The sequence below is a fragment of the Lissotriton helveticus genome, chromosome 2_1 (assembly GCF_964261635.1).
Source record: "Lissotriton helveticus chromosome 2_1, aLisHel1.1, whole genome shotgun sequence".
Lineage (NCBI taxonomy): Eukaryota > Metazoa > Chordata > Amphibia > Caudata > Salamandridae > Lissotriton > Lissotriton helveticus.
Window position 1 is genome coordinate 20,565,584 of NC_136059.1, and position 25,000 is coordinate 20,590,583.

Here is a 25,000-nt window from a genome sequence, read left to right on the forward strand (position 1 = left end):
ATCTACTGATCCATTATCAGGATTCTGAGTGAGCAGGTCTGGGAGAGGGTCACTCTCTTCCTCCTGTCCCTCATCTGTGGCCATGAGCAAGCCCATGTCCTTCCTGTCGACATATGCCTTGAGCCTGTTTACATGGAGCACCCTGAGGGGGCTCCTGGGGGTTCCAAGGTCCACCAGGTAGGTGACTTCTCCCTTTTGCTCAATGATTGTGTGGGGCCCAGACCATTTATCTTTGAGTGCTGCTGGGGCCACTGGCTCCAGCACCCACACCTTCTGCCCAGGCTTGTACACAGTCAGGACAGCCTTTTGGTCATGCCAAGCTTTTTGGAGTTCTTGGCTTGCCTCAAGGTTTTTAGATGCCTTTTCCATATACTCAGCCATCCTGGAGCGGAGACCAAGTACATAGTCCACAATGTTTGTTCCAGGCTTTGTGAGAGGTCTCTCCCATCCTTCCTTTACCAAACAAAGGGGTCCTCTTACAGGATGCCCATACAGAAGCTCAAAGGGGCTGTAGCCAACCCCCTTCTGTGGGACCTCTCTGTAAGCAAACAAGAGGCAGGGTATCAGGACATCCCATCTCCTCCTGAGAGGTTCAGGTAGTCCATGAATCATCCCTTTAAGGGTCCTGTTGAATCTCTCAACAAGCCCATTGCACTGTGGGTGATAGGGTGTGGTGAACTTATAGTTGACACCACATTCCTTCCACATTGCAGTCAGATATCCTGACATGACGTTTGCACCTCTGTCAGAGACAACCTCCTTAGGGAAGCCCACTCTGGAGAACACTCCAACTAGGGCTCTTGCCACTACAGGTGCTGTAGTGGTCCTAAGGGGAATAGCCTCAGGATACCTGGTGGCATGGTCCACCACCACCAGTATAAACTTGTGCCCTGATGCTGTCTGGGGTTCCATTGGACCAACAATGTCAATCCCCACTCTCTCAAAGGGTACCCCCACCACAGGTAGTGGTATGAGGGGGGCCTTTGTTGGGCCACCTGACTTGCCACTGGCTTGGCAGGTGACACAGGAGCGACAAAAATCCTTGGTATCTTCATTCATATGGGGCCAGTGAAAGTGTGAGACAAGCCTGTCCCAAGTCTTTGTCTGGCCTAAGTGACCTGCAAGGGGAATTTCATGGGCCAGGGTAAGAAGGAAACCTCTCTGAGACAAGGGGATGACCAGCCTCCTGGTTGCACCAGGCTTGGGGTCTCCTGACTCAGAGTACAGGAGTCCATCATCCCAGTATACCTTGTGGGTACCTGTGGCATTCCCTGCAGCCTCAGCAGCAGCCTGCTGTCTGAGGGGTTCAAGGGAAGGGCAGTCTAACTGTGCCTTCCCCAGGTCTGCTCTGGAGGGCCCCCCTGAGCCCAGAAACTCAACCTGATCAGGTTCAAGCTCTTTAGGCTCAGTTTCCCTCAGTTCCTTGAGATCAGCCTCCTCAGAGACTTGATCCTCAACCTGGGGCAAGGGGGAAGGCAATGCCTTAACCCTACTGCTCTTCTTCTTGGAAGGTGTCTGGTCCATTGTTCCAGGATCCAGCACCTGTTCAGTGGGGCATCTTCTGGCCTGTGACCTAGTCACAGCAAGCACATGCGCTGGCAAGCCTAACATTTCCATGTGAGTCCTCTGCTCCACTTCTGACCATAGGGATGTTTCCAAATCATTGCCCAACAGACATTCTACTGGGAGGTCTGAACTAACCACAACCTTCTTTGGGCCACTTACCCCTCCCCAGGAGAAATCAACAATTGCCATACTGTGATTGGTAGTGACATTGCTGGCATTGGTCACCAGGTAATTTGCACCTGGCATGATCTGTCCAGGGAACACAAAGTTAGGTGTCACCATTGTGACACTGGCACAAGTGTCCCTGTAGGCCTGAGCCATCTTTCCATTAATTAAAGGTGTCTGCCTGTATTTGCCCAAAGTATTGGGACTGGCATCAGGGGATATATCCACATCCCCTGTACAGACAAGGACAGCTTGAGTGAGTGTGCCAACTCAGTTGTCAGACCCCTCAGTTCCCAAGGTTAACCCAACTATTCCCTTGGGAGGTGCACTACCACTACTGACTGTACTAGGGGTGCAGTTGCCTTAGGGGCTGTAGTGGTAGGAGTTTGCCCTCCTCTCTTGGTGCACTCACTAAACCAGTGAGACTTACTTTTACAGTATTGGCACCACCTTTTTGACTGGCCTTCTTGAGTCTTCTTTTTCTGCTGTGAAGCCTGACCCCCACCCTCTTTGGTTTGTTGGGGACCTGTTGAAGACTTCTGGTGAATTTTGATCCATTAGTAACTAAGATCAAGAATGATTTCGAAAGGATTAAAAGCCTTCAACTCTCTATCATAGGAAGAGTCAATTACGTCAAAATGAACACGCTGCCTAGATGCCTCTATCTATTCCGAGCAATCCCCTTAGCCATTGATCAAGAAACGCTAATGTTTATTAACTCATTGATATCGAAATTTATTTGGCAAAATGGGAAGACTCGGAGATCACTCGCTCTTTTAATGTTACCAATCGATAGAGGAGGCCTTACTGCACCTAATTTAATCCTATATCACTGGGCAGCCTTTTTAAAACAACTCGCTCCTATGATTAATGGGTATAATTTACAAAATGCAGAAGGCCTGGAAGAAATACCTTCAGTCTATGAGCTCCTTTTAGGTCATCAAGCTAAGGGTCTACTTCTACGTAGGACCGAGGCAAGAAATTATAGAGATTATAAGGGAGAAGTCCTAGCTAGCGCATGGAAAATGTGGAACAAAGTAGTTAAATATTTGCAGATTGGGAAGCTCAACCGATATACCCCTCTTTGGTATTCTAATCCTTTTATTGGGCACGATCTTGCTTTGGTTGCCAAAAAATGGGATAAATTAGGCATCAGAACAATTGCTGACTTCTTAGTAAATGATTTTCATACCACCTTTTTTGATTTACAAACTAAATATAATTTGCCAAATGGAGATTTTTTTAAATTTGCGCAGATATTTGCTATATTAAAAGCCAAAGAATCCTTAATTTCTCTTCATAAAATAGAAATTTTGGATGCAATACCTAGAATAAATACTCGGATTGGAACTTTATATAATATTCTTTTGATCAAACAAAAAGATGACCTAGATAAAATAGAAAATAAATGGTCTACTAAATTTAAATAATCCCAATGTAGATATCCTCAGAGTACTTGAGATGAGTCAGAAGCTTCTCATGGCCAGTAATCTCAAAGCACAATTGTATAAAACCATATTTGATCTCTATTTTACTCCCGCAAAATTATTTTCCTGGGGTAAGCGAGAGAACGACTTATGTCCTAGATGCTCTCAAGGACCAGCGACTCTTATCCACATGTTTTATAGTTGTCCTGAATTAAAGCTGATTAAAATTATGTTTTTATCCTTTTGGGAGGAAATGTTTAGCCATAAAATACCAGAATCAGAAACTTTATTTTTATTTGGTCATGATTATTCTCTAAATTTAATCAAATCTGAAGAAAGATTAATGTTCATTGGTACAGCAGTATTAAGGATAATCCTGTCCGCCCGCTGGAAAGAAGCAGACCCACCTAGTTTTCAGATGTGGTTAGCGCGCTTCCTAGCGGTTTATAGATATGAAACTGCTATATTTGAAACAAGAGGAATTAGATCCAGGGCCCGTGGGGAGGCTCTTTGGTCTCCGATTGCACATTGGAAAATGGGAGTTATCTCCAGTGGTATTGGCTGATTCAAAATCTAATTATTGACATTTTTGTTTTGTATTTATTGTTCAAAAAAGTACCCCCTGTTTCTTGTATTATGCTATGTTAGCTGTGATTCATTTTGTTTCTGATTTTTTGTAAAATGTCTCTTGCTTTTCCTGGTAAAAAAAAAAAAAAATATGAAGACTTCTGGTCATTTTGTTCACTCTTGTTACTACCCTTTTGGTCTGCTTTCTTCTGACCACCCTGGTTCTGAGTCTGGTTCTGCTTGACCCTTGTTCTGACCCATCTGTCTGCCTTCTTTGCGAATTCTTGGGGAGAGGTCAGATCTGAATCAACAAGGTGCTGATGCAACAACTGGTTCTGACAGTTATTTAAAATCTGCTCTCTCATGATCAGATTGTACAACCCTGTATAATCAGTTACCTTACTGCCCAGCAACCAGCCTTCCAAAGCCTCAGTGGCACAATCCACAAAGTCAGACCAATCCTGAGACTGAGTTTTCTGGGTGTCCCTGAACAGCAACCTGTACTGCTCAGTGGTTAGGCCAAACCCATCAACCAGTGTATTTTTCAGGACTTGGTAATTGTTAGCATCCTCAACTCTAGTAGTGAGGAGCTTATCTCTACCTTTGCCTTCAAAGGAGAGCCACAGTATAGCTGCCCACTGACTCTGGGGGATGCACTGGACAGTGCAGGCCCTCTCCAGAGCAGCCATCCATTTGTGGATGTCATCCCCTTGTTTAAAGGGGGGCACTATCTTACTCAGGTGTTTAGTATCTAAACTCCTTTCTTTATCTCCAGGGAGATTGCTGCCACCAGTGGGAATTGTCCCACTCATCTGCTGCTCTCTTGCAAAGGCAAGCTTCTCTTTGGCCAGGGCAAGTTCTTCCCTTTCAATCCTCAGATTAGCCTGCTTCATCCTTGCTTCATGCTCTCTTCTCTTAGGGGAAGTCAATCTCCACTGGGGAGAATTCCTTCTCCTCTGAGAAGAGGCATTAGAGTGCAGAGATCTATTGGAGTCCCTAGAATGAGATCTATCTCTTCTAACTCCAAGGTTAGGCCTTATTAGGGTCAGTACTGGGGGTCCCCCAGATCCTTCCCTAAGTAGGTCTAAGTTGGCCCTAGTAAGTCTGCTGACTAACTCAGACCTGTTGTCTGCCTCATCCCCAGAGAGTTCCTCTTCTTCCTCCTCCTCAACTGCCTTTTCAGTGTCAAGGAGGTCTGGATCACCGATGGTACCCTCTAAGGCTGGCATCTTCCCATCTGTATGTGAAGCTTGTAGGAAGGTAGATCCCTGACTATGGTTGCCCCCAACTTTTTGCCTGGTGTTTTGCTGGTTTTCTGACTTAGTTGACCTGGGGCCCTGCTATTCAGGACCCCAGGCCTACTGCTCTCTCTGTAAAATGGATTCCATGTACCTTAGGTACATATCTAATTGGATACTGAGTCACCTTATCAGTCCCTGTACAGTGTACCTTAGGTACCCAGGGCATAGGTGTACCCAGGGCCTACCAGGGGCTGCAGCATGTATTATGCCACCCCTGGCTGGCCATCCCAATCTGACACAACTGGCTGCACGACAGCTGGGGCAAGGTGGTGTAAACACCCTTTGCTTTAGATATAGTATTCCTATATCTAAACCTAAATGGGCACACAGATCTCCTATCAGTCACTCCTATGGCAGGCCTTGACAATCCTGAAGGCAGAGTGCTTGGAATCGTGTGAGATAGTGCTCTGGCATGAGCTGAGCCTGTCTGCGGCTTTCGGGATCCATCCCTTAGCCGTTCCCATGATATTGCATACCATATACTCTTAAGTGCATTATAATCCTCGCGGTTATATGCCAACTCTGGTATCGCTTTATCAAAACATGTCGAGTAAGGTGTCATACGAATTGGAATACTAACCCCTCGCCAATTCTGGCGACGGGGTTAGCATTCCACCCTTCTAGAGGGACACAACATGTATGTAACCTGTAACCCCGGTCAAAGCCAGACTTAGCATTAGCTCCACAAAATGGATGCTGCCACCGAGACACAAGTCTGCCCTCCTGCTGCTGGGAGTCATCCCAGAGCAGGAGGCAAGGACAAAGGGTTTCCTGTCAGGGGCGGTGCCAGCACCGTCCCAGACAGGATTTTGTGTATCCTAGGTAGGCAGGGCTTTAGAGGAAGGTGACTGCAAGTGGCACCCCGGTGCTCACTGTGCATAGGCCGGCTGGAACCAGTTCCAGGGGCACTCCAGCCCCTGGCCTGGGGAAAGCCCGCCAAAGGAGAGGGGTGTAACCACCCCCCTCCTGGTCCCACCCATAGGGCAGGACTTAGTCGCGTGCCAGCCCCCTTTTTCAGGATAAAGGTAGGAACTGGCCCCCTTCCAAATCAGATCATCTTTGAATCCTGAAACTTCTTTCCATGAAAGGAACTCAAGACTTCTTCCCAAGATTCTCCCTTGTGACTAAGGAGTAGTCACCCTGCAGCAGCAGGCACCAACCAAGCATCGCGGTTTGTTGCCAGTCTCTCCTTCGGATCAAGACTGCTCCAGCACGATGAGAACCGGCTTCCCTGGCACCTCTGACCTCAACCTACATCATCAGCCCAGCTGTGATCCGTGGGTGCGACGAGACCTCGAGGGACCGGCCATCTTCAGAACTGCACGACGCTTGTCCAGTACGACTCCCGAGTGACCCTCGACTGAGTGCTTTGGGGTAAGAGAAGCCCCAACCCTGAGCAGCTCCAGCACCGAAGTTCAGCCCCCCTGCATCCACGAGATCTGCGTGGGGCCCTTCTGCTCTTTGCTGCTCACCGCATTGTCCAGGTCACTTGCCCGTTGGCTAGTGACCCCTTCACGACGCTCCACGACAACTGCTGCTGGTCTGGGTGCTCCAGACTAGCCCTTGCTCCCCTCCAACAGAGGAGCACCCCGGACCCTCCTGGTCCACTCAAGACGCCATTTTAGGTCCACCGCGTGGGCCTTGCATTTGCCAATTCTTGTTGCCCAATCCTGGGTCCAGCGACGTCGACAGCAGAGACCTTCGTGGGACAGCTCGCACCTCCATCCTGGTCGCCGACAACGCCTCCTGGTCCGAGAGACTGCAGAGCCCAGCAGCGCCCACTCACCTAGTCGAGGTGACTTCGTCCGGTGCCACCCTGGTGCCCATCTAATCACTGGCTAGTGATTCAGAACTTGGTCCCCTCTGCTTTCAGGTCTTCTTCTTCCCTGATCCAGGCTTGGATCACCACTAACTTTTCTTCACTGGCCGCCTGCCAGCAACTTCTTCTTCAGGCTCCTGGTTCGTCAACGTGGGTTTCCGATGCAACTTGAACCCTATGCAGCCGCAGCCCCTGGGCTAGGTATACCAAGTACTCCGGTGCTTCAGCATAGTCCAACACTCCTAGTGTTCGGATCCACTCTTGTTTTCGACCCACCTAGTCGGGTTCGCCCGAGAACAGTAACTTTGCAACTGCTAGCCTCCATAGACTTTTTCCCGCCTTACGCGTGAGAGTTCCCACTCTGCACACGACGTCCACAGGCCTCCTACATCTAATCCCAGTGTTTAGTATTGTAGGCCTAGCGATTCCTGAGTCTAGAAAAGTATTACTTACCTGCTAGCAAGTTCGCATTCCACTTACTGTGTATATGGTTTTTCGTGCCCCTAGGGCATTTGTGTAAATTGTGCGACTTAAAGTATTTTCGTAAGAGTTTTGTTATGTGCTTAGCTCCCTGACTCATAAAGAGTTCAGGGTGGTCTTGTTATAAATAAATATCTGTTTATTTTCATAACAACTTGTGTGGTGTCCTTTCACTTGGTGTTCAAGGGGTAATGTGATGGTAAAACAGCTGGCTTAACACGCCCTCTAGAGTCTTAGCCTTAGACTGCTCGTATCCATGCTACTAGGATAGCTGGTCTATAAGGTTGACTTACAACCAATCATCGATAAGGGTTGTTTGGACTGATACAAAGTGCTCACTAGAATAGTGAACATTATATATCAGGCCAACTTCTCACAAAGCTTTCTTGGCATCATATGTCTCTAAGAGACCTATCAGAAAGGGAATGGTGGGGTTAGACCCCTGTTTCAGTTTCCTGGAGGTACACACTTGTCTCATCTCCTGGAAACTGAGAGCTGCATATCTTGATTTGACCTGTGGAGGGTCATCAACCACTAGGGGAGTCTCTGAAGACTCTCCATGGGTAGACATGCTTTTCTAGTGAGGTGTAAGTGGTGCACTTACCTACACTATATGTTTGCCTACTGATCCCTTGCTAGAGTTGTAGTTTAGGGTGTGCTAGGCCCTAGGAGCTACAACAGCTGGTTCAGTAGAACTCAGAGTATTCTAAGCTAAGTTATATGTACCTTAGTACTTATGTGATCTTTCAAATGATATTCTTAGGATATGTGTGGTAAAACAACAGCAAGCTCAAATCCCAACCCCTGCTCACCAATGTGAGAAGTTGGCCTGATACAAAGTGTTCACTAGAATAGTGAACATTATATATCAGTCCAAACAACCCTTATTGATGTTTGGTTGTAAGTCAACCTGATAGACCAGCTATCCTAGTAGCATGGACACGTGCAGTCTTTAGGCTAAACTCTAGAGGGCGTGTTAAGCCAGCTGTTTTACCATCACACTTACCCCTTGAACACCAAGTGAAAGGACACCACACACGTTGTTATGAAAATAAAGTATATTTATTGATAACAAAACTACCCTGAAATCTTTGAGTCAGGGAGCTAAGCACAATACAAAACTCTTAAAGAAATACTGAAAGTCGCACAATTTACACAAATGCCCGAGGGGCACGAAAAACCATATACTACAAAAGTGGAACGCGAAATTACTAGCAGGTAAGTACTACTCTCATGGACTTTAGAAACGCTAGGCCTACAATGCTGAACCCTTAGATTAGAAGCAGGAGGCCTAGGGACGTCGTGTGCAGAGTGGGAACTCTCACGCGTAATGCGGGACAAAGTCTATGGATCCTAGTAAATGCAAAAGTTAGTGTTCTCGGGTGAACCCGACTAGGTAGGTCAAAAACGAAAGTGGATCTAGGCACTTAGAGAGTTGGTCTACGCTGGAGCACCGGGGTACTCGGTTTACCTAGCCCAGGGGCTGCGGCTGCATAGGGTTCAAGTGTCGTCGGATTTCTTTGTTGACGAACCAGGAGCCTGAAGTAAAAGTTGCTGGCAGGCGACCAGTGAAGATGTTCCGGGCTGACCCAAGGACTGGATCAGTTGAAGAAGAGTACCTGTAAGCAGAGGGGACCAAGTTCTGAATCACTAGCCAGTGATTAGGTGGGCACCAGGATGGCACCGGACGAGGTCACTCAGCCAGGTGAAGAGGTGTCACTGGATTCTGCTGCTGCACGGACCAGGGCGCTGATGTCGACCAGGCTGGAGGTCTGCGAGCTGTCCCACGTCGGATGTCTGCTGCTGGCGATGCTGGATCCGGTGAAGGAGGCAACAAGCCTTGGCTAAGGCAAGCCCACGCGGTGACACAAAATGGCATCTGGGGTGGACCAGGAGGGTCCTAGGAAGTTCCCCTTCAAGAGGAGACAAGGGCCAGTCCAGAGGAGCTAGACCAGCGGTGAAACAACTGTAGGACGTCGTCTGGAGGGTCACTAGCCAACGGGCAAATGACCTGGACAACGCGGTGAGCAGCAAAGAGCAGAAGGGCCCCACGCAGATCTCGTGGATGCAAGGGGGCTGAACTTCGGTGCTGGAGCTGCTCAGGGTCGGGGCTTCTCTTACCCCAAAGCACTCAGTCGAGGGTCACTCGGTGGTCGTGCTGGACAAGCGTCGTGCAGTCTTGAAGATGGCCGGTCCCTCGAGGTCTCGTCACACCCACGAATCTCAGCTGGGCTGATGATGCAGGTAGAGGTCAGAGGTGCCAGGGAAGCCGGTTCTCGTCGAGCTGGGCAGTCTTGATCCGGAGGAGAGACTTCCAGCAGACCGCAGTGTTCTTAAGATGGTGCCTGCGGATGCAGGGTGACTACTCCTTAGTCACAAGGGAGAAATCTTAGGAAGAAGTCTTGAGTTCCTTTCGTGGAAATAGTTTCAGGATTCAAAGATGATCTGATTTGGAAGGGGGCCTGCTCCTACCTTTATCCTGAAAAAGGGGGCTGGCACGCGACTAAGTCCTGCCCTATGGGTGGGACTAGGAGGGGGTGGTTACACCCCTCTCCTTTGGCGGGCTTTTCCCCAGCTCAGGGCTGGAGTGCCCCTGGAACTGGTTCAAGCCGGCCTATGCACAGTGAGCACCGGGGTGCCACTTGCAGTCACCTTCCTCTAAAGCCCTGCCTACCTAGGATACACAAAATCCTGTCTGGGTCGGTGCTGGCACCGCCCCTGGCAGGAAACCCTTTGTCCAGGCCTCCGTTGCTGGAAGGACTCCCAGCAGCAGGAGGGCACACTTGTGTCTGTGGTGGCAGCATCCATTTTGTGGAGCTGAGGCTTGAGTTAACTTTAACCGGGGTTACAGCTACATACATGTCGTGTCCCTCTAGAAGGGTGGAATGCTAACCCCGTCGCCAGAATTGGCGAGGGGTTAGTATTCCAATTCGTATGACACCTTACTCGACATGTTTTGATAATGTTATACCAAAGTTAGCATTTGACCGAGAGGTACATAATGCACTTGAGAGTTTATGGTATAGCGTTATCATGGAACAGCTATTAGGACTTGGTTCCGCAAGCTGCAAACGGGCACAGCTCATGCCAGAGCACCATTTCACATTATTCCAAGCACTCTGCCTTCAGGATTGATAAGGCCTGCCATAGGAGTGACTGATAGGAATATATGTGTCCATTTTAGGGTTAGATATAGGAATACTATCTCTAAAGCAAAGGGTGTGTACACCACCTTGCCCCAGCTGTCAAGCAGCCAGTTGTGTTTGTTTTAGTTAGTCAGCCCAGGGGTGGCATAATACATGCTGCAGCCCCTGGGAGACCTCTGGGTACACCTCTGCCCTGGTTACAGGGACACAAGAGAGGGCCCAGTGCCAATTCAGTACCTGAGTACAATTTGGATAGAGAGAACAGCTAGGCTGTGGGTCTGATTAGCAGGCCCACAGCCAGGGAAAGTCGTAAACCAGTGAAGCAAAAAGCAAAAATCTGGGTGATCATAGGATTGCAGACCCTACTCTCCTACAAGCAGTGCCCTATTAAAGTAGTTTGTTATGCCACCGTGTGGCCTGACGATTATAGCCCGCATGGTTCTGTCCCTTCTGAATACGTATCCCTATATTGTAATCCACCCTAAACATTACTCCCACAGCACGCCAGGGCTGTTGACCACGTAATGGTTGTAAGTTGCTTAAGGAAAAAGCCTTAGCTAGTGACTGCGTGGTGAAAATAGTCCAGATGTATCCACAAAATACCTATACCTGTAAGTTAGTACTACTGGCTTTGACGCTTCTGGTTACTTGCCTAAGTCCGCTAAGCCCCCATATGGCTTTGCTCCCTGGCATCTCGGGTGTAACTTGGTCCACTATTTTGACAGAGTACAAATTAAGTGAGGGATCCTAAAGGAATGGGTGACTTCCATCAGTTTGTGATAGGGGTGTGGTGTGATACCCCCGGGCCTGGTGACCCCTTCCAACAATCTACCGTCATCTAAACGGAATATGGAAACCCTCACCCTCGAGGGCCACCTGGCAAACCTCTCGGGGGAAGTGAAGAATTGTACTTTCCCCTCCTTGGGCTGGTAAACGATGGCAACGAAAGACCAAACCTGGTCCTAAGATCCCAGTTTCCTAAAGTAAACAATAGGTGTTCTGCTCTATTCTCAAATGTGCCGCAGGCACGCTGAAATACTTCATAAAGCCACCCCTTTTCCTAACGATTCGGGCCTGTGGGGCTTCCATTGCTTTGGATTGGGACCTTTAACTGGCATCTTGCCTGTCCAGTATGGGCACATGCCCATGTAAACTTTCAGCCAAAACCAGCTTACAGGTGCGTATCGAAACCCAACTTACTGGTACTCATTTATCGACCACAGGAGGATAATGGCTGCATGTGCCTGCCGAGCTCTGCACCTGTGACTGTGAGATCAAACACAGGCCGCAGCCCGTACAATACCAGTGAGTATTGCCTGTAAATTGCTGTTGTGCTGTGCGGGAGCTCGGGATGTCGTTGGGAGCTCACTCTCTTGTTGTATGTGGTTACTCTTCCTGTCACCCAGGAGCTGTGGCCAGCCAGGACTATTGGCTTTGTCGCTGTTTGGTATTTGCATAAGTTCATTAAGCAACCACTGTGGCTATCGAGTAAGAATATCAATCTTCCACCATTCTGAATTGATCAGACTGAGCCAAGGAAGTAGTACCTTCATGGGATTTTCAAGTACGCTACACTTATCTGAGCATCTACCCTTCCCTCAGTGGATGGGGCCTCATTCGTTCATTAATGCAATTGAAATTTAGAGAGGACAAACCACAGCGTCCCAACGGTGGATATTCCACACGGAGCCTGCCCCTGTCCAAGAGTCATGTATGTAAATGTATTTGAGCTTGTAAAGCGCACTGCTACCCGTCCGTAGGTTTCCTGGCACTGTATAACTCTGGGGAACCCGTCCTGGCTTTCCCTGTGGGATGGTCCCTGCTGGGAGTCCCCAAGGTGGAGCCAGGCATCCCCAGAATTGATGGACTGTTGTGGAGATTAAGCAAGCTAATGGCCCAGAGTTGCCGAGTGGAACCCCTGATTAGAGTAAGCACCGAAGCGAGAATTATCGAGTCCGCTGACCCAAGTCCAGCACCCTGCCGCGTCGGGAATTGACCCTGGTCCCGGGCCGACTTCTGCTCTCAGGCCTGCCGCCTCTAACCAGTGAGCCACACCACTCCATGAGTGAATAACATTGATATAAGTGGTATCTGGCAGCCTCTGACTATGTGCCCCCAGTCAGGCCGAAAAGTCGGTGCTATGACACAATTGTTCCCGAACCCTAGCGATGCATCCCCTGCGCGTGCCCCAGGCTCCGAGCAGCGCGGTTACGCATGTAAATCCAGTTGCACCGCCACTTCCATTTGCCTCATGCTGCGGGGACAGTAAGGACTACTGCCGCAGCCAATGGGAATGATCCCCTGTCCTACGCCTTGCATCTACACTTGTGACCACCAGTTGTAAGACCCAGGGACACACCCCTTACCTGTCACCCTGCTCGTAAACTCATCTTTACCAGGGATTAACTACATGCATTTGGGCTGCGTCCCAAAGCATTTAATCACATGTTCTGCTGCCCAGGGCAGAGTTGCGAACCCCAGTTGGCAACAATGTTTAAGTCTCCTCAGGTGAACTCCTGTTCCCTTTTCTCGCTGTAGTGCAGTGTGTAGTAGTGCCCACCCTTTGTAGGAATTACTAGAGGCATGACTAGTTGGAGAAATGTTCCTTGGGGTACGCTGAGCTCTTCTCGATTGGTCCCCGGGCCACCTGCGCATCGCGAGCGTGGCCCTTCTCCGTCAGAACAGCGCATAATATAACTTGTTCTCTGCACCATGGAGCATACTAAGCATGGGGTTATGTAGGAACCTCCCGATATATTTCCAGGATATGCGTAATGTTCCTAATTTGCTGATATGTGCTTCTACAGTGAACATAAGTGTGGCCCCATAGCCTATGTGTGATGCCCATGGACACACGTTCAATGTACCATGACTTTTGCACTCCCGGCCAGATCCCGGTAAGCTGCGAGGGCAGCCGTGACCAATCGCAACAACCCTCACCTAGCCAAGGACCCGAAGGGAAGCAATGAGTCATAGACACCTCAATGTTCCACATAGGAGTGGCCCAGTCCTGATCCGAGGACCCCATTCGTCTTCCACTTCATTGTTTGGCAAGCTTCCTTTTCATAAACTTCTACTGATGTCTCTCATACACCACATCACGATTCATAATGTGTTGTGATATGACGTCAGCACACAGGTGACCAATGAACCTTCCAATATTCAACTTTGCTCTTCAACTCTACTATTGTTAGGAAAAGCTTCATAAAGTCCCGCTTATTGGACGGTATGTCGAGCACCCCAAAAAACTCATTCCCCTTGCTGCGGTTGTTTAAGATATTGCGTATTCAAGGTCAACCATGGCCTTAGCTGCATTTTCATACCCCCGACGGACCGCACATCCAGGCGGAAGACAGAAGCGTATTCGTGAACAAGGCAGAAGCGCCCAGACAGCCCCCAATCCTGCGCGCCCAGACAGCCCCCAATCCTGCGCGCCCAGACAGCTCCCCAATCCTGAACAAGGCAGAAGCTCCCAGACGGCCCCCAATCCTGAACAAGGCAGAAGCTCCCAGACGGCCCCCAATCCTGAACAAGGCAGAAGCGCCCAGACGGCCCCCAATCCTGAACAAGGCAGAAGCGCCCAGACGGCCCCCAATCCTGAACAAGGCAGAAGCGCCCAGACGGCCCCCAATCCTGAACAAGGCAGAAGCGCCCAGACGGCCCCCAATCCTGAACAAGGCAGAAGCGCCCAGACGGCCCCCAATCCTGAACCAGGCAGAACCGCCCAGACAGCCCCCAATCCTGAACAAGGCAGAAGCGCCCAGACAGCCCCCAATCCTGAACAAGGCAGAAGCGCCCAGACGGCCCCCAATCCTGAACAAGGCAGAAGCGCCCAGACGGCCCCCAATCCTGAACCAGGCAGAACCGCCCAGACAGCTCCCCAATCCTGAACAAGGCAGAAGCGCCCAGACAGCCCCCAATCCTGAACAAGGCAGAAGCGCCCAGACGGCCCCCAATCCTGAACAAGGCAGAAGCGCCCAGACAGCCCCCAATCCTGAACAAGGCAAAAGCGCCCAGACAGCCCCCAATCCTGAACAAGGCAGAAGCGCCCAGACAGCTCTCCAATCCTGAACAAGGCAGAAGCGCCCAGACGGCCCCCAATCCTGAACAAGGCAGAAGCGCCCAGACGGCCCCCAATCCTGAACAAGGCAGAAGCGCCCAGACGGCCCCCAATCCTGAACAAGGCAGAAGCGCCCAGACGGCCCCCAATCCTGAACCAGGCAGAAGCGCCCAGACAGCCCCCAATCCTGAACCAGGCAGAACCGCCCAGACAGCTCCCCAATCCTGAACAAGGCAGAAGCGCCCAGACGGCCCCCAATCCTGAACAAGGCAGAAGCGCCCAGACAGCCCCCCAATCCTGAACAAGGCAGAAGCGCCCAGACGCCCCCCAATCCTGAACAAGGCAGAAGCGCCCAGACGCCCCCCAATCCTGAACAAGGCAGAAGCGCCCAGACGGCCCCCAATCCTGAACAAGGCAGAAGCGCCCAGACAGCCCCCAATCCTGAACCAGGCAGAACCGCCCAGACAGCCCCCAATCCTGAACAAGGCAGAAGCGCCCAGACAGCCCCCAATCCTGAACAAGGCAGAAGCGCCCAGACGGCCCCCAATCCTGAACAAGGCAGAAGCGCCCAGACGGCCCCCAATCCTGAACAAGGCAGAAGCGCCCAGACAGCCCCCAATCCTGAACCAGGCAGAACCGCCCAGACAGCCCCCAATCCTGCGCGCCCAGTTGTGCTGGTGAAAGTGTCACCCATAGTTGTTGGACCCGCACTTTAATTAGTAACATGTTGGTCAGGCGCTTCAGCAGGTGTGTAACTCGAGGTTTCCTTTGCTTCGTTCTCTTATGATCGCTGTTCTGTCACAGTTCCTAAGTGCACTAATGACCGTTCCCGTTTATTGATCGTGCGCACCCGACTGGCCTGTATTGGCGCGCATTACATTAAGCCGGGGGCGGGGGGGGAGCAGGGAAGCTTTAAGAGTTGGGTAATATCCTTCCTCTGGAGGGCTATGCCCACAAGGGGGGGCTTCATCCTTTGCACTCCCCTCCTCCCTGCCCGCCCCAACCCAGAAAAGCATACAACTATCCCTGAAGACATGCGTGTCTGGAAATAGAGTAACGTGGAGGGCTCTGCACACAAAGGGGAGGTCTTCATCCTTTGAACCCCCCCCTCATCCAAGCTCGCCCCCCCGGAAACATACATACAAAGATCCTTGAGTCCAGCGACCACTGTGCCCTCGGCCTGGTTGCCCCCTCGCTCCCCGCCTGCTGCCTGCCTCGTACCTGCCTGCCTGCTACCTGCTGACGCCGATCCAGTCCGGAGCCCCAGCCGCAGCAGGGCCGCCCGCCTTGTTTTTCATGCCGGTTTTGCCGCGACCCCGCCCCCACGCCTGCCGATAGGACCACGCGCTCCCCGCCTCCCTGCTGACCCGCCCTCCCGGCTCCCTTCTTAAGGGAACCCCGACCCCGGATCAGTAGCGACCACTGTGCCCTCGGCCTGGTTGCCCCCTCGCTCCCCGCCTGCTGCCTGCCTCGTACCTGCCTGCCTGCTACCTGCTGACGCCGATCCAGTCCGGAGCCCCAGCCGCAGCAGGGCCGCCCGCCTGGTTTTTCGCGCCGGTTTTGCCGCGACCCCGCCCCCACGCCTGCCGATAGGACCACGCGCTCCCCGCCTCCCTGCTGACCCGCCCTCCTGGCTCCCTTCTTATGACGCCCCCTCAGCGACCACGCAGCGGACACGCGCAGCGGGAGCGCCGAATGAGCGCCGAATGAGCGCCGAAGGTGCGCCAAAGGTAAGCCCGTCTGCGCCCGTCCGCGCCTGGACCGCGCCCAGTGCCAGGACCCCTGGCCCCCGCAGATCTCAGCCCACCCGTCGGACGTACGACGCCGCCACCCTCAACGCACTCAACGACGGACGAGTCCCAGGATGCTACCGAGCCACCCCGAGACGCACCCACGGACCCTTCATCTGCCAGTCCTGCAAGTTCACCTGCCTCGCACCTGCACCCGCCAAGCCGACCAACAGCAGCAACCACCTCAAGTGCATCCTGCTCAACACCCGCTCCGTCCACAGACACGCCATCGAACTCTGGAACCTCCTCGACACCACAGCTCCTGACGTCGCCTTCCTCACGGAAACTTGGATGAACGCTTCTTCAGAGCCCGACATCGCCATCGCCATCCCAGAGGGCTACAAGATCACCCGGAGGGACCGCACCGCCAACCAGACAGGAGGAGGCATCGCCATCATCCACAGGGACACCATCCACATCACGACCAGCACAGACGACATCCTGACCACCGCCGAACACCTACACTTCCAGATCCACACCGACCCGAAGACCACCCTCAGAGGCACCCTGATCTACCGACCCCCGGGACCACGCACACGATTCAGCGAGGACATCGTCGACTTCGTCAGCCCACATGCCCTCCCCTCCGCCGACTACATCCTCCTGGGGGACATCAACTTCCACCTGGAGAACAACAACGACCGCAACACCACCACCCTGCTCACCAACCTCGCCAACCTCGGACTCAAGCAGCTGGTGACCACCCCCACCCACCTCGCCGGACACACACTCGACGCCGTCTTCTCATCCAGCAAAGACATCACCTTCAGCCACGCCACTGGACTCCACTGGACGGACCACAGCTGCGTCCACTTCACCTTCAGAAGAACGACGATCCACCACCACCAGCAACAGGTTGCCCGCAGAAGCTGGAGCAAGATCACAGCCGACCAGCTCGCCGCTTCCCTGAGCCAGCACCCTCCCGCCAGCTCAGCGAACCCCAGCCAGGCCGCCGACAACCTCACGGAGTGGATCAGCAACTGCGCGGACGAACTCACCCCCCTGAGGATCCCGCCCAGCAGACCCGGCAACAAGAAAGCCCCATGGTTCACCGACGAACTCAAGAGCTCCAAGAAGAACTGCCAAGCTATTGAGAAAACCTGGCGCAGAGACCCAACACCGGACAACATGACTGCCCTCAAGCTCGCCACCCGAAAACACCACCAACTGATCCGCGCCACCAAGAAAACTGCATTCAAGGACCGGCTGGACAACAACGCACACAACAGCAAGGAACTCTTCAACATCGTGAAAGAGCTCTCCAACCCCAACGCCGGAAACAATGACATCACCCCATCGCAAGAACTCTGCAACTCCCTCGCCTCCTACTTCCACAACAAGATCGCGGACATACGCAACAGCTTCAACACCCAACCGACGAACGCCACGTCCGACACGACTGAACCAACGCCCCCCACCACCACCTTCCGCGCCTGGACCCAGATCAGCACCGAAGACACCGTCCGCATGATGAACTCCATCCACTCCGGATCACCGACCGACCCCTGCCCTCACCACGTCTTCAACAAAGCCGACGCTGTCATCGCACCCCACCTACGGGACATCAACACCTCCTTCACCACCGCCACCTTCCCGGAGAGCTGGAAGCATGCCGAACTCAGCGCTCTACTCAAGAAACCAACAGCGGACCCCACCGAACTCAAGAATTACCGCCCCATCTCGCTGCTCCCGTTTCCGGCCAAAGTCATCGAGAAGACCGTCAACAAGCAACTGGCCGCATTCCTCGAGACGAACGGATCCCTCGACCCCTCACAGTCTGGCTTCCGAGCCAATCACAGCACCAAGACCGCCCTCATCGCTGCCACCGATGACATCCGAACCCTGATGGACAACGGAGAAACAGCGGCCCTCATCCTCCTAGACCTCTCCGCGGCCTTCGACACCGTCTGCCACCGCACCCTAGTGCAGCGCCTCTACAACGTCGGAATCCAGGAGAAGGCACTGGAATGGATCATCTCCTTCCTCGACGGAAGGACCCAGAGAGTCCGCCTACCACCGCACAAATCAAAGGCTACCGAAGTCATCTGCGGCGTACCCCAAGGATCCTCGCTGAGCCCAACCCTCTTCAACGTCTACATGAGCCCCCTCGCGGCCATCGCACGCCAACACAACCTCAACATAATCTCCTACGCCGACGACACCCAGCTGATCCTCTCCTTGACCAACGACCCCGCCGCCGCCAGAGCCAACCTTCACGAAGGAATGAAAGAGGTAGCCGAGTGGATGTCGACCAGCCGCCTGAAGCTGAACTCGGACAAGATGGAAGTCCTCATCCTGGGATCCTCACCCTCCGCCTGGGACGACTCCTGGTGGCCCCCCGCCCTGGGAACCGCACCCAAACCGACAGACCACGCACGCAACCTGGGCTTCATCCTGGACTCCTCCCTCTCCATGACCAGGCAAGTAAACGCCGTCTCCTCGTCGTGCTTCAACATCCTGCGCATGCTACGGAAGATCTTCCGGTGGATCCCCACCGAGACCAGGAAGACTGTCACCCAGGCACTCGTCACCAGCCGACTGGACTACGGCAACGCCCTCTACGCCGGAACCACCGCCAAGCTCCAGAAGAGACTCCAACGGATCCAGAACGCCTCAGCCAGACTCATCCTCGACGTCCCACGACACAGCCACATCTCCGGACACCTAAGAGACCTGCACTGGCTCCCGGTCAACAAGAGAATCACCTTCCGTCTCCTCACCCACGCACACAAAGCCCTCCACGATCAAGGCCCGAGCTACCTCAACACCCGCATCAACTTCTACGATCCCAAACGACACCTCCGATCAGCCAGTCACGCCCTCGCCGCCGTCCCCCGCATCCGAAGAACGACAACAGGAGGAAGGTCCTTCTCCTACCTGGCCGCCAAGACCTGGAACTCCCTCCCGACCGACCTGCGCCTGACCCAAGACCACCTCGCCTTCAGGAAGAAGCTCAAGACCTGGCTGTTCGGGCAGTAGCAGCACCCCCCTCCCCCTAGCGCCTTGAGACCCTCCGGGTAAGTAGAGCGCTCTATAAATGTCTATGATTGATTGATTGAAGACATGTGTGTCTGGAAATAGAGTAACGTGGAGGGCTCTGCACACAAGGGGGGCCTTCATCCTTTGAACCCCCCCCTCATCCAAGCTCGCCCCCCCGGAAACATACATACAAAGATCCTTGAAGACATGCGTGTCTGGTAATAGAGTAACGTGGAGGGCTCTGCACACAAGGGGGGCCTTCATCCTTTGAACCCCCCCCTCCTCCATGCTTGCCTCCCAAGAAACATGCATACAAAGATCCTTGAAGACATGCCTGTCTAGTATTCGAGATCAGCACTGTAGGTAGTAGCACCACGCTGTATCCGATATATGCAATAACCAGTAAATCACACCTACAACAAGTCGGGACAGTTGGCTTTGTCAATGGTTGTTAGTTGCCTTGAACTATATAAGGCGACTACCCCGCTCGTACCCACGGCTCCCTCGCAACAGCCGCCCCCCCCCCCCCTCCATGCGAATCAGAAGGAAAGAGATTCAAAGTGTCCAGTGGGACTTCGGTTCCCCTGCCTACTTCGGGTCTCAAAGGGACACAAAACACTTTATCTGAAGATTATGCCTGGGAGACTTGGCTGTTCCTTGGCTGTAGGGGGCGCGCTGCCGCATTTCAATCCCAGACTCGACCCCCAATGCAAACCTCTCTATAAACTCCTATGTTCTGCTCCTCTGCGAACCCCCATGTGTGCGAGGAAGATGGCTCCAAGCTTCAAGCCGCTTCCACGGTTACAGCGAGGCCACAATGGTAATAGCTAACCCTGGGCGCAGTTTACGAAGTAGCGCTACGCGTAGCCATGCAAAGTGCCCTTCGCAATCTACGCGTAGCACTACACGAACTGCCTAGTACCCTGTTCGCACTGTGCAAGATGCCGTTTTCAGTGATTGCACAGTGCGAACAAGCATCCGCCACTGTGCAATCATTGAAAACTACATCTTGCACAGTGCGAGCTGTAGTTTTCTGCCGCCTGAGGAGATTTTTACTCGAACAGCAGCTTTCTCAACACGGACTGGTAGTTTCTCATCGTGATCGGTCGTGAGCATACGCAACCACTCGCAATGAGAAACCTGACCTCCCCGCGTTGAGAATCTCGCCGGGAGGTTTATTTTCCACGCTCGCGATCGGCAACTTGATGTTGCTGTTCGCGAACGAGGAAAAAGTCTTGCCTGGATGTCATTTTGCTTGCTCGCGGTCGCCAACTTGACGTTAAGGACTGCGAGCAAGCAAAAAATGACCGCTGCACTACGTTATGCTACCCTACGCGTGTTTGCACTGTGCTACGTGCAGTTTGCGTAGTGCGCAGTTGTGCAAACTTCACAAACTCCAAGAGCGTAGCGTAGTGCTTTGCCCAGGGTTAGTAATATCCAGCATAGGCAATGGTGTTGAGTCTACCCTATCGAATGCATCACACGTGGGCCAGGCTCCTAGCCCCTGCACTCCCCTGGAGTCTACAGCTGCCGGCAAGGTACGTTTGCTATAGGGCTCCAACCCAGTGGGTGGGGCTGCGCCCGAAAGCGGCCCTGAGCCCTCCCTCCAGGCCGGGTGAAGGCAGGGTGCCAGAGGCCATGAATGGTGGTACCGCTGACCGGGATAACTGGGGGCTATTAGGATCGGGAAAATTCCCCGCAATTCTGCCCCAGACCTGCTCCCGGGCTAATGCCCCCCCCTCACCCCCCTCCACAGGCGGCCTTAAACAAAGCTGGACCACCCGGCCACGGCTACTGCCAAATGAAGAACCGGGGGAGAGGGTATAGCAAATGAAGGCAGCAGCTCCCGAGGGGCACCCGAACGGCGTCAGTGGTGAGGGACAAAGAGGCCGCCAGGTGGGCGGGGGAGCAACTTATACCTCTCCCCTTCCCCCACCTCGGCCAGAAGTGACTAGCGGGACCACGAAGGTGTCTCTGTACACAAGGCTGCCCAGTGTGCCATCCTGTGGCGCTAAAGGGGCCGCCCTCTTATAAGGGTCCCATGCAGGGACGTCGGTCAGCCCACATAGGGCGGTTGCAGAGTCCGATCCCGGCGTAGATTGCGGCCCTTTCTTCTTGCGCCCAGCGCGGCAGTCACTCCGGCCCCGAGCTATCCTTATGGGTTGTTAGGGCCCTGCTCAAAGTTTCATTCAGGATATGTAGTTTTCATGGTCCTGACTCGCGATTTTACAACCCTATGTATGTCTGGATTCTTGCTGTGAGTGACAGCCTGTAGTAGTGTTGCTGAAGCCCCCTCTGTCTGGGAGGGGCCTCCTAGGGCCGTCCCTAAACGCTGTGTTTTTCTTCTTTGGTAATGCTCCATTGGATGAGGCCTGCCTAGACCTGGTGTGTTGAGTGTTGTTGTGTAACCTTGTGCAGCTCAGTAACTCAAACAATATCCTCTTCTGACTGACTGTTTTTATTGTTGTTTTTCCCCACAGACCTATATTGGAGACATCCTGGTCGCCATTAACCCCTTCCGGTCCCTGCCGCTCTACGGGAAGTCGGTGAGTGCTGCTATCTGCCCCCCCTGCGTTTCTTCGGGTGTTGGTGTGCAGTTTCCGGGAGGGGGGCTGTGGACTGATTTTTGTGGGGTCTTTTGTATTTTATTTCAATGGTGCAGTGTGCGCTGTCCCGCACTGCTCCTCGGTCCTGTTATGTTAAACCAGGGCGACCCCTCAGAACCTGGTGAAGGGTCCTAAAATGTCACCAAGACTCACCGTTTACAAAGGCCCTGGACCCTGAGGGGGGGTAGGCGTACGTGTGTGTGTGTGTGTGGGGGGGTGTGGGCGAGGGAGGCCCTCATCCTGTTCTGTGCAGTACTAGAGAGTGCTGTGGGCACACAGTGGATTGTCTCGCCCCTTTCATGCTGGGGGTGTCCACCCTCTCTGTGGGTTTCATTGACTTGCTTTGCGTACAGGCTGTAAGACGCCTGGATACCCTCAGGGGTGGCAAGTAGCGCTCTACAAATCTAATGATTGATTGATTGAGTAACTGTATCTAGAGGGTTCTCATACGGCTCACGGTGTGTGGGGGTCCTTGGGGCTTTTATTACCAATGCACAGGGGCATCTCTGTGGCTCTCCTTATGATCAGATGGGGCCCCTTAGGGCCCTCCATATGAACGGATTGGGCCTCTTGGGGCTTTCCTTGTTAATGAAAGGGGCAACCCTGGGGCTCTCCATATGAACAGATGGGGCCCCTTGGGCTTGCTTCTGAAGAACCCTGTAACACACCTGTGCTTGTTTCTGAAGAACCATGTAACACACCTGTGCTTGTTTCTGAAGGACCATGTAACACACCTGTGCTTGTTTCTGAAGAACCCTGTAACACACCTGTGCTTGTTTCTGAAGGACCATGTATCACACCTGTGCTTGTTTCTGAAGAACCCTGTAACACACCTGTGCTTGTTTCTGAAGAACCATGTATCACACCTGTGCTTGTTTCTGAAGAACCATGTAACACACCTGTGCTTGTTTCTGAGGGACCCCGTAACACACCTGTGCTTGTTTCTGAGGGACCCCGTAACACACCTGTTATTGTTTCTGAAGGACCATGTAACACACCTGTGCTTGTTTCTGAGGGACCCCGTAACACACCTGTGCTTGTTTCTGAAGGACACGTGACACACCTGTGCATGTTTCTGATGGACCCTGTAGCACACGTGTTTGTTTCTGAAGGACCCCTGTAACACACCTGTGCTTGTTTCTGAGGGATCCTGTAACACACCTGTGCTTGTTTCTGAAGGACCCGTGACACACCTGTGCTTGTTTCTGAGGGACCCTGTAACACACCTATGCTTGTTTCTGAGGGACCCTGTAACACACCTGTGCTTGTTTCTGATGGACCCTGTAGCACACATGTGTTTGTTTCTGATGGACCCTGTAGCACACATGTGTTTGTTTCTGAGGGACCCTGTAACACACCTGTGCTGGTTTCTGTGGGACCCTGTAACACACCTGTGCTTGTTTCTGAAGGACCATGTAACACACCTGTGCTTGTTTCTGAGGGACCCTGTAACACACCTGTGCTTGTTTCTGAGGGACCCCGTAACACACCTGTGCTTGTTTCTGAAGGACACGTGACACACCTGTGCTTGTTTCTGAGGGACCCTGTAACACACCGGTGCTTGTTTTTGAAGGACCCGTGACACACCTGTGCATGTTTCTGATGGACCCTGTAGCACACGTGTTTGTTTCTGAAGGACCCCCGTAACACACTTGTGCTTGTTTCTGAGGGACCCTGTAACACACCTGTGCTTGTTTCTGAGGGATCCTGTAACACACCTGTGCTTGTTTCTGAAGGACCCGTGACACACCTGTGCTTGTTTCTGAGGGACCCTGTAACACACCTATGCTTGTTTCTGAGGGACCCAGTAACACACCTGTGCTTGTTTCTGATGGACCCTGTAGCACACATGTGTTTGTTTCTGATGGACCCTGTAGCACACATGTGTTTGTTTCTGATGGACCCTGTAGCACACATGTGCTTGTTTCTGAGGGACCCTGTAACACACCTGTGCTTGTTTCTGAAGGACCATGTAACACACCTGTGCTTGTTTCTGAGGGACCCTGTAACACACCTGTGCTTGTTTCTGAGGGACCCCGTAACACACCTGTGCTTGTTTCTGAAGGACACGTGACACACCTGTGCTTGTTTCTGAGGGACCCTGTAACACACCGGTGCTTGTTTTTGAAGGACCCGTGACACACCTGTGCATGTTTCTGATGGACCCTGTAGCACACGTGTTTGTTTCTGAAGGACCCCCGTAACACACTTGTGCTTGTTTCTGAGGGACCCTGTAACACACCTGTGCTTGTTTCTGAGGGATCCTGTAACACACCTGTGCTTGTTTCTGAAGGACCCGTGACACACCTGTGCTTGTTTCTGAGGGACCCTGTAACACACCTATGCTTGTTTCTGAGGGACCCAGTAACACACCTGTGCTTGTTTCTGATGGACCCTGTAGCACACATGTGTTTGTTTCTGATGGACCCTGTAGCACACATGTGTTTGTTTCTGAGGGACCCTGTAACACACCTGTGCTGGTTTCTGAGGGACCCTGTAACACACCTGTGCTGGTTTCTGTGGGACCCTGTAACACACCTGTGCTTGTTTCTGTTGGACCCTGTAACACACCTGTGCTTGTTTCTTAGGGACCCTGTAACACACCTGTGCTTGTTTCTGTTGGACCCTGTAACACACCTGTGCTTGTTTCTGAGGGACCCTGTAACACACCTGTGCTTGTTTCTGAGGGACCCTGTAACACACCTGTGCTTGTGTTGGACTTGGCCCTTCTGGCAGGGTCACCCCTGAACTTTTTGCCTTGAATTATAGTGATTTCTGGTCTTTGCGCACTTTGACACTGTGGCGCAGTGTAAAGTGTGTGCGCTCCCTGAGTGCGTGTGTGAGATAGGCCTGCCCTCCCATAGGAATGCATGGGGAATGTATGTGTCCCTGGTAGTTCCTGATGTGTGGGGTGTATAGGCTCGAGTCTGGTATGTGCGGACTCAGGTTTCTGGAATGCTGCGAAATGATGTATGCGGCATGAATGTGTCTAATGTGGAAGTGCCACTTCTAGACGTGTGCCTGTCTGGGCAGTGAGTATGCTGGCGCGTGATTGGCTGAAGCTGGCTGGGGAGCCTGGCTCCAGGAGTCTGTG

At 52.6% G+C, this 25,000-nt stretch overlaps 1 protein-coding gene across 2 annotated transcripts in view; it reads left to right on the top strand.

Moving 5' to 3' along the window:
• The window catches only part of LOC144817669 (myosin-IIIb-like), a 446,642-nt gene that overhangs the window by 41,817 nt on the left and 379,825 nt on the right, over nt 1-25,000 (top strand). For both annotated transcript variants that reach the window (XM_078674399.1, XM_078674400.1), the window contains exon 2: nt 21,781-21,846. In XM_078674399.1, coding sequence (XP_078530525.1) covers nt 21,781-21,846 — 66 coding nt within the window. The remainder of the gene's footprint in view (nt 1-21,780; nt 21,847-25,000) is intronic.